Here is a 10,384-nt window from a genome sequence, read left to right on the forward strand (position 1 = left end):
CAGTGGGGGTGAATGTAGCAGTGTGATGTTGTTCCCCTAGATTATGCACCAAGTTGCACACAAGGACCAATTCAAATAGGCCAGGTCTAGAGGGGATGTTAATAATTTGATAATAATAATAATAATTCAGTATATTTTTTTATTTAATTACAGCTGCATAGCTCATGTTTTTCTTTGGTGTACAAACACTTTTTCATATCAATATTGTACATACATGTGATTGTAAAAGTTTTGTATATTTATCTGTATTTCCGTACCCCCTTATTGTTCTCTTTTGCCTGACCTTCGGCTAGCAAGGTGCCAGAGAGATAGGACCGCGCCAAGGGTTAACATAATGTGTGTTGTCTCTTCGTGTGCAGGACAAATAAAAATAATTCCACTAACAGACCTTCAGTTGTGGCAGCGTCCTAATTAAAAGTACACAACGCAGAACGAACCACGCTACACATGCATCAAATAACTATTTATATCAGAAAAACAAACCCTCAAATGCAATATTGCATTTTGTAAGTTGTCTGCAGGTGGCTTGTTGTGAATGCACTCAAATATCAAGTAATTATCAGGTTAAGCACCTCAGTTTGAACACCTCTCCTGTCCTTGATCCATACCACATACAGCCATTTGCGGATATTTTCAGTGTCCATGTGAAAGATAGTTATTGCGAGGATGGAACTTTTGTTGACTTAAAAACATTTTTTAACACCCATGTAAAATGAAGACCTGCAAAGCTTACAGATTTAAGTCTAATAGCATGAGATGAAAGTAGACAAACATCAGAGTTGTGCGATATGAAGGTATCGTGAAAGTGGACATTCTGAACCTTGTTTGAGTTCAGTAGGTCACATGACAAAGAAGCTATTGAAATTCTACATTTTTATAAATTCATGTAAAACCATGTGAGATGAAAATGGACAAACTAAAGGGTGTGCAATATAGAAGGGTAGTCAGTGGACATTCTGAACCTTGTTTGAAGTCATTAGGTCACATGACCAAGGAGCTATTGAAATTCTACATTTTGAAAAATGTATGTAAAACCATCTGAGATCAAAATATATATATATATATGTATATATATAAAAATAATTTACAAACTAAAGGGTGTGTAATGTGTAGGCCCACTGAGTGGACATTCTGAACCTTGTTTGAAGTCACCAGGTCACATGACCAAGGAGCTATTGAAATTCTAAAATTTGTAAAATGCATGTAAAACCATGTGAGATAAAAATGGAGAAACTTAAGGGTGTGCAATGTGTAGGCCCACTGAGTGGACATTCTGAACCTTGTTTGAAGTCACCAGGTCACATGACCAAGGAGCTATTGAAATTCTAAAATTTGTAAAATGCATGTAAAACCATGTGAGATAAAAATTGACAAACTCAAGGGTGTGCAATGTGTAGGCCCACTGAGTGGACATTCTGAAACGTGCTTGAATTCACCAGATCACATGACCAAAGAGCTATTGAAATTCAAATCAAATCAAATCACATTTATTTTATAGCCCTTCGTACATCAGCTGATATCTCAAAGTGCTGTACAGAAACCCAGCCTAAAACCCCAAACAGCAAGCAATGCAGGTGTAGAAGCACGGTGGCTAGGAAAAACTCCCTAGAAAGGCCAAAACCTAGGAAGAAACCTAGAGAGGAACCAGGCTATGTGGGGTGGCCAGTCCTCTTCTGGCTGTGCCGGGTGGAGATTATAACAGAACATGGCCAAGATGTTCAAATGTTCTTAAATGACCAGCATGGTCGAATAATAATAAGGCAGAACAGTTGAAACTGGAGCAGCAGCACGGCCAGGTGGACTGGGGACAGCAAGGAGTCATCATGTCAGGTAGTCCTGGGGCATGGTCCTAGGGCTCAGGTCCTCCGAGAGAGAGAGAAAGAAAGAGAGAAGGAGAGAATTAGAGAACGCACACTTAGACGCACACAGGACACCGAATAGGACAGAAGATGTACTCCAGATATAACAAACTGACCCTAGCCCCACGACACATAAACTACTGCAGCATAAATACTGGAGGCTGAGACAGGAGGGGTCAGGAGACACTGTGGCCCCATCTGAGGACACCCCCGGACAGGGCCAAACAGGAAGGATATAACCCCACCCACTTTGCCAAAGCACAGCCCCCACACCACTAGAGGGATATCTTCAACCACCAACTTACCATCCTGAGACAAGGCTGAGTATAGCCCACAAAGACCTCCGCCACGGCACAACCCAAGGGGGGGGCGCCAACCCAGACAGGATGACCACATCAGTGAATCAACCCACTCAGGTGACGCACCCCCTCCAGGGACGGCATGAGAGAGCCCCAGTAAGCCAGTGACTCAGCCCCTGTAATAGGGTTAGAGGCAGAGAATCCCAGTGGAAAGAGGGGAACCGGCCAGGCAGAGACAGCAAGGGCGGTTCGTTGCTCCAGAGCCTTTCCGTTCACCTTCCCACTCCTGGGCCAGACTACACTCAATCATATGACCCACTGAAGAGATGAGTCTTCAGTAGAGACTTAAAGGTTGAGACCGAGTTTGCGTCTCTGACATGGGTAGGCAGACCGTTCCATAAAAATGGAGCTCTATAGGAGAAAGCCCTGCCTCCAGCTGTTTGCTTAGAAATTCTAGGGACAATTAGGAGGCCTGCGTCTTGTGACCGTAGCGTACGTGTAGGTATGTACGGCATGACCAAATCAGAGAGATAGGTAGGAGCAAGCCCATGTAATGCTTTGTAGGTTAGCAGTAAAACCTTGAAATCAGCCCTTGCTTTGACAGGAAGCCAGTGTAGAGAGGCTAGCACTGGAGTAATATGATAAAATGTTTTGGTTCTAGTCAGGATTCTAGCAGCCGTATTTAGCACTAACTGAAGTTTATTTAGTGCTTTATCCGGGTAGCCGGAAAGTAGAGCATTGCAGTAGTCTAACCTAGAAGTGACAAAAGCATGGATTAATTTTTCTGCATAATTTTTGGACAGAAAGTTTCTGATTTTTGCAATGTTACGTAGATGGAAAAAAGCTGTCCTTGAAATGGTCTTGATATGTTCTTCAAAAGAGAGATCAGGGTCCAGAGTAACGCCGAGGTCCTTCACAGTTTTATTTGAGACGACTGTACAACCATTAAGATTAATTGTCAGATTCAACAGAAGATCTCTTTGTTTCTTGGGACCTAGAACAAGCATCTCTGTTTTGTCCGAGTTTAAAAGTAGAAAGTTTGCAGCCATCCACTTCCTTATGTCTGAAACACATTCTTCTAGCAAGGGCAATTTTGGGGCTTCACCATGTTTCATTGAAATGTACAGCTGTGTGTCATCCGCATAGCAGTGAAAGTTAACATTATGTTTTCGAATAACATCCCCAAGAGGTAAAATATATAGTGAAAACAATAGTGGTCCTAAAACGGAACCTTGAGGAACACCGAAATTTACAGTTGATTTGTCAGAGGACAAACCATTCACAGAGACAAACTGATATCTTTCCGACAGATAAGATCTAAACCAGGCCAGAACTTGTCCGTGTAGACCAATTTGAGTTTCCAATCTCTCCAAAAGAATGTGGTGATCGATGGTATCAAAAGCAGCACTAAGGTCTAGGAGCACGAGGACAGATGCAGAGCCTCGGTCCGATGCCATTAAAATGTAATTTACCACCTTCACAAGTGCCGTCTCAGTGCTATGATGGGGTCTAAAACCAGACTGAAGCATTTCGTATACATTGTTTGTCTTCAGGAAGGCAGTGAGTTGTTGCGCAACAGCCTTTTCTAAAATTTTTGAGAGGAATGGAAGATTCGATATAGGCCGATAGTTTTTTATATTTTCTGGGTCAAGGTTTGGCTTTTTCAAGAGAGGCTTTATTACTGCCACTTTTAGTGAGTTTGGTATACATCCGGTGGATAGAGAGCCGTTTATTATGTTCAAGATAGGAGGGCCAAGCACAGGAAGCAACTCTTTCAGTAGTTTAGTTGGAATAGGGTCCAGTATGCAGCTTGAAGGTTTAGAGGCCATGATTATTTTCATCGTGTCAAGAGATATAGTACTAAAACACTTGAGCGTCTCTCTTGATCCTAGGTCCTGGCAGAGTTGTGCAGACTCAGGACAACTGAGCTTTGAAGGAATACGCAGATTTAAGGAGGAGTCCGTAATTTGCTTTCTAATAATCATAATATTTTCCTCAAAGAAGTTCATGAATTTATCACTGCTAAAGTGAAAGTCATCCTCTCTTGGGGAATGCTGCTTTTTAGTTAGCTTTGCGACAGTATCAAAAAGGAATTTCGGATTGTTCTTATTTTCCTCAATTAAGTTAGAAAAATAGGATGATCGAGCAGCAGTAAGGGCTCTTTGATTTGATTTTATTTTATTTATTGAAATTCAACATTTTGAAAAATTCATGTAAAACCATGTGAGATGAAAATGGACAAACTACAGGGTGTGCAATGTGTGTCTATGCCATCGGGTTAGCTACAACCAATTTAGAAATTGTTAGGAGTAATGGTTAAAGAGCTATTGAATTTTGAAAATGTTGATTTGTCACTATGTTGACGGTCCCTAACTGCTGTTGGTGGATGTAAGGAAAACTACAGGCGAATATCCGTCGAATATACAACCTGAAACTAACTTTACCTCGGTGCTAATCTTCTGTCTTCAGATCAGAGAAGGAGGAGAGGAGATGAGATTAGATTTAGGGCAGGCGTTTTTAGTCTAAACTATTGAGATGGACTTGCTCCGCGAATTTATTATAACTGAAGCACTATTCTCAGGCCCCGATGTAGCACAACTACCACGGTTGAACGGTAGGTTAAGCATGCAAACTAGAACTGTCTCCAACACTTAATGTTTGGACCTTGGAGCTCATATGTATAGCAGCGCCGCCTACCAATACAGAAGTGGATACAAGTTTCCCCCGAAGTAACCACAGCTGTTGATACCTGCAGTATATCTGCCAACCTGGTCTCAGAGCATTACGTATTATTCTGTATGTTCCGAAGCAATCCATTTAGTATGATTTTTATTTATTTAATTTTTATTTAACCTTTATTTAACTAGGCAAGTCAGTTAAGAACAATTTTTTATTTACAATGATGGCCTACCTCGGCGCCACTTGTGCGCCGGTCTATGGGACTCCAAATCACGGCCGGATGATACTGTATGTTACGTTTCGCATGGTATGTATTCATTTGTGGATGTCCATCACCCATTTCTTATGATATGTTAACAATTGCAAATCCTATTATATGTTACGCATTTGCAAAACATACAATATGTTATGGATTTGCAAAGGTAAAATATGTTACGATTTTCAGCTATGTGGCTAGGTGGCTAACATTAGCTAGGAGGCTAACATTAGCTTATTGGCTAACATTAGCTATGCTATGGGTTAGGGTTAAGGTTAAGGGAAGGGTTACCTAAAAGGGCTAGGGTTAGGGTTAGCTAACATGCTAAGTAGTTGCAAAGTAGCTCAAAAGTAGTTAGCTAAAAGGCTAAATTTGTCCATGATGAGATTTGAATTCACAACCTTTGGGTTGCTAGACGTTCATGTTATAAGCCGATCCCAACCAACCACCATTACTTGAGTTTTTCCTTATGTAGCCATCTGTCTTATCTAACCATACCAAACATAACATGTCATACACATTTCTTTGTCACGGTTCCGGATTTATATGTGTAACAGTATAACTTTAGACTGTCCCCTCGCCCATACCCGGGCGCGAACCAGGGACCCTCTGCACACATCAACAACTGACACCCACGAAGCATAGTTACCCATCACTCCACAAAAGCGCGGTCTTGCTCTGAGACTTCAAGGTCTCAGAGGAAGTAACGTCACCGATTGAAACTCTATTTAGCGCGCACAGTTAACTAAGCTAGCCGTTTCACATTCGTTACACTCACCCCCCTTTTGACCTTCCTCCTTTTTCTGCAGCAACCAGTGATCCAGGTCAACAGCATCACTGTAACAGTATAACTTTAAACCGTCCCCTCGCCCATACCCGGGCGCAAACCAGGGACTCTCTGCACACATCAACAACTGACACCCAGGAAGCATCGTTACCCATCGCTCCACAAAAGCCGCGGCCCTTGCAGAACAAGGGGAACCACTACTTCAAGGTCTCAGAGCAAGTGACGTCACCGATTGAAACTATTTAGCGCGCACCGCTAACTAAGCTAGCCGTTTCACATCCGTTATATATGTACTATGTTAAGTCTTGTCTATGAGACCAGGCTGCAACACAACACGTTCCGACAAAATCCACTCTTGCCAGATCTTGACTATGTTTGCACTGCGCACAGCACAGCTGTTGTGAGCGCAAGCCCCGCCAAATACATGTTATTGACCGACAATCGGAACCTGTGGTAGGCGTTAACTCTCTAAAAGTCCTGCATCATCCCCGTGACATCCTTCACTTTTGTTTTGTGTGAACTGTTAGTTCAAGTTGTTCTCTCCTTCCTGCTCAGGGAATGCAGCCATTCAAACAAACTGTCTGTTATATACTGGCTTTTTATAGTGTACGTCTCTCTCCAGTCTCTCCAATGCTACTGGGACTACTGAATGATCGGCTATTTTTATTTTTAGTTGAACCTTTATTTAACTACAGAACACGGTTTATGTGGTAAGTACATTTCTCATTTCAAACCCCTTCTACTGTCTATGTGTTTCTTCTTTTCTCTTCGTCTGTGGTCTTTGTCCTACACAAGTTCTCTTTACTCCGCTTATGTCTTTCATGTTTCGTGTGTTTGTGTGCATATGTCCGTGCACCCATACGTCCACATTTCCACATGTTCTCTCTTTTTTGTCTCCCCCTCTCTCTTGCCATCTCCCACCAGTCTTTCTGGTTTAACAGAAAATCTGATAAGTATAGAATACCTACAGAGAGGTTAGAGAGTGTGGTTCGAGCACAACGAGACAAACTCCCATAGTGTGTCAATGGCACCAGTCAGATGGTCTGTAGTGCAGTGGACATCCCCCTTAAGGGGAACTGTACTTTCCGCTGTTACTATGCTGTGTGTGGTGTTGCCTCATCTGGTGACATCGGAATCATGTGAGCAGCGAGAATATAATATGTTCTGGCCCTTGTCAGATAAGACACTTCAGGGGATACCTCTTTCTCACACAACTTGTCAGTGTTAGAGCAGAGGACCGGAGACTAAAGACAGATCTCTCTACATTTCTCTCTAGGTGTAACTTGGTGAAAGAGGAAATTGTTGTCCTCGCCAACACACATTCTGCTCGCATTGTTTTTGTCTTAAACCCAATAGATTGATCTGTACTACCCAAACGATAAACTGATTCTCGACTTCTCTACAGACAGACATGGATTTGGACCTGGGAGGGATATTTCTAGAGAATAGCACCTATAACTACGATGGGGACTATGTTTATAAAGAGGAATGCTCCCCTGAAGATGGCGTTGGAGTGCGTTTTGGCACGGTGTTCCTCCCAATGCTCTACTCCCTGACGCTGGTCCTGGGGCTAGTGGGTAACGTGTTGGTCCTGGTGGTTCTGGTCCAGAGGAGGCGGAGCTGGAGCGTGACGGACACCTTCATCCTGCACCTGGGCTTGGCCGACACCCTGCTGCTGGTCACCCTGCCCCTCTGGGCTGTTCAGGCCACTGGGGAATGGAGCTTCGGGACCCCCCTCTGCAAGATCACTGGAGCCATGTTCACAGTAAGGACTTGTGGGGGGTAGGGGGGGGACTGGTCTAGCAAGTGTATATATCTGTATGAACACATGAACTGGGGGTTGGGGATGGGGAGAGGGGGTAAAGGACTAGTGTGGAGTAGTGTGGTATATGATGGGGGGTTCTAGTGCTGTGAAATCCGAGGGCTGGGTAGTGTTGGATAGGAAGGGGAGGAAGGGTTTTTACATCCTATTATTCTGCTAAGTCATCAGATACACTTTCAATGCATCATTCAATCCAGATCAGGGTTAATGTACCCTTAATGGGCTCTTCCTCTGAGTCCAATAGTAAACTGTCAATATTTCTTTGAAAAGAGAAAGTACAGAGGAGGAACACAGTTGTTTCATCTTAATGTTCATTCCAGCTAAGAGCTTTCTCAAGTTTATATCTCTCTGTCTCTCTGTCTCTCTCTCTCTCCCTCCTCAGATCAACTTTTACTGTAGCATCTTCCTGCTGGCCTGCATCATTCTGGACCGCTACCTGTCCGTGGTTCACGCAGTCCAGATGTACTCTCGCAGGAAGCCCTGGATGGTGCAGGCCAGCTGCCTGTCCGTGTGGCTCCTCTCCATCCTCCTCTCCATCCCAGACTGGCACTTCCTGGAGTCTGTGAGACGAGACAAACAGGAGTGTGTCCAAAACTACCCGTCTCTCTCCCAGTCTGGGTTTGACTGGCGTCTGGTCTCCCGCCTGCTCTACCATACAGTGGGCTTCCTCCTCCCATCTGCCGTGCTGATCTTCTGCTACTCCTGCATCCTGTTGCAGCTGCAGCGCGGCTCCCAGGGCCTCCAGAAGCAGAGGGCCGTCCGGGTCATCCTGGCCCTGGTGCTGGTCTTCTTCCTCTGCTGGACTCCCTACAACATCACCTTAATGGTGGACACCTTTCAGGGGAGGCCTGGGGAGCCTGTTTCTGGGTCCTGTGAGAACGGGAGGACAGCTCTGGAGAACAGTCTGGTGGTTACGTTCGCTCTAGCCTGCCTGCACGCTTGCCTCAACCCAGTGCTCCATCTCGGACTGTGTAGAAACTTCCGGCGACGCGTGCTGGATATGGTGAGGTGTGTTGAGGGGGTGCAGAACGATCCGAAACTCTCACTATGGGATTCAGGTGTGGTTGAAGACTCACCTGACCAAGCAGAGGAGATGGGGACGTTGAACACAATGACAACCATGGGACAGGTACAGTCCACCCAGAGCTGATGGGTAGGAAGAGGATCCTAATGACTAATATAGTATGTCTTCCTGCCTTGAGGGGAAGTTGTATGGGTCATGGGTCTGGGGACTGGTGGGTGACCGTAACCTGGGTCATGAGAGAAAGACATGCATAGTAGAAAGCCCCTTATGAGGACTGCTTTCTTTGAATTGCACTTTAATGGATAACGCTCACACTAAATGTATATTCGTATAAAGTCAGTGGGTTGTCTGATCTTCACGTTTTGTTTTACCTATCGATGTCGTCTGGCTCTGTAGAATCTGTTGGAAAGATTCATGCATTAATTATTCAAACCTATATCTATTGTATTATTATTTTTACAGAGCACTTCACTGAATGTAATGGATTTTAGAGTAAACAATGTTCTCAGCAGACACATACATCCTACATATTTATTTGGAATGTGAAGCTAAACCATTTTATTTGGCTCTATACTCCAGCATTTGGGATTTGAAATCAAATGTTTTGTATTAGGCGATGGTACATCATGTCACCTTTTATTTGAGGGTGTTTTCATACGTTTCTGTTTTACTGTTTAGAAATGAATGCACTTTATGTATCTAGTCCCCCTATTAGGTGTCATAAGTATTTGGACAAATTCACTTTAGTGTGTTAAATTTAGTCAAAAGTTGAGTATTTGGTCCCATAATTCTAGCACACAATGATTACATCAAGCATGTGACTCTACAAACTTGTTGGATGCGTTTGCAGTTTGTTTTTGTTGTGTTTCAGATTATTTTGTGCCGAATATAAATTAATGGTAAATATTGTATTGTGTCATTTTGGAGTCACCTTTATTATAAATAATAATAGAATGTGTTTTCTTCTATATTAAAATGGCTACCATGATTACGGATAATCCTGAATCAATCGTGATTAATGATGAGTAAGAAAGTTACAGATGCACAAAGATCATGCCCCCAAGACATGCTAACCTCTCGCCATTACCAATAACAGGGGAGCATAGGATTTTCTTAGGAATATGATATTTATATATCTGTAACTTTCTCACTCAATATTATTCACGATTCATTCATAATTATCTGTATGAAGATATCCCAACATTTTCTCACAGAATATTACATTTTTAGTAGGACTTGTATATGTTACTGTTCTATTGTGTAACTATAATGTTATATTAAACAAGTATATCCTGTTATTGTATTATTCCATTACTGTGTATAATTAATGAATAAGAGTATTTTTACCTTTTTACAACAATTGTTTCACTTTTGATTTCCTCAAGTCGGTGTCACAATATCCTGTAAATTGACCCACTCTGGGGAAGCCCGATGTTGTTTTTACCCTTTCTTTTGACTGGTTTTAACGTGTCTGACAGCAGGATGAGACAGGGTTTCCCACTCTGTCCCAGGAATCCCAGGCTTGAGTTAATTTCTTTGTTGCAACAGGCTGTTTAGGCCTTTGGCAGGCCTGATGACACACACAGCCATGGTTAGTGACATCATTGGTCAGATGTGGTGGGAGAGGGAGACAGTAATATTCCTCTTTGTGACCTGCT

At 43.0% G+C, this 10,384-nt stretch overlaps 1 protein-coding gene across 1 annotated transcript; it reads left to right on the forward strand.

The window, feature by feature from the left end:
- The first annotated feature begins 5,971 nt into the window (after positions 1 to 5,971).
- Positions 5,972 to 10,024, forward strand: LOC110514317 (C-X-C chemokine receptor type 3). Its single transcript, XM_036941810.2, has 3 exons — positions 5,972 to 6,590; positions 7,286 to 7,645; positions 8,085 to 10,024. Exons 2-3 carry the CDS (start codon positions 7,292 to 7,294, stop codon positions 8,850 to 8,852), a joined length of 1,122 nt encoding a protein of 373 aa, XP_036797705.2. The 5' UTR covers positions 5,972 to 6,590; positions 7,286 to 7,291; the 3' UTR covers positions 8,853 to 10,024.
- Positions 10,025 to 10,384: the final 360 nt, after the last annotated feature.

Source organism: Oncorhynchus mykiss, chromosome 2, assembly GCF_057628025.1.
Source record: "Oncorhynchus mykiss isolate SJ-2025 chromosome 2, ASM5762802v1, whole genome shotgun sequence".
NCBI classification, from domain to species: Eukaryota; Metazoa; Chordata; class Actinopteri; order Salmoniformes; family Salmonidae; genus Oncorhynchus; species Oncorhynchus mykiss.

Excerpts from the sequence above, each read along its gene's own strand:
- LOC110514317 (XM_036941810.2), top strand. The coding sequence starts at position 7,292 with ATGGATTTGGACCTGGGAGGGATATTTCTAGAGAATAGCACCTATAAC. Across the intron at positions 7,646-8,084 it reads TCACTGGAGCCATGTTCACA|ATCAACTTTTACTGTAGCAT; the intron begins GTAAGGACTTGT and ends CTCCCTCCTCAG.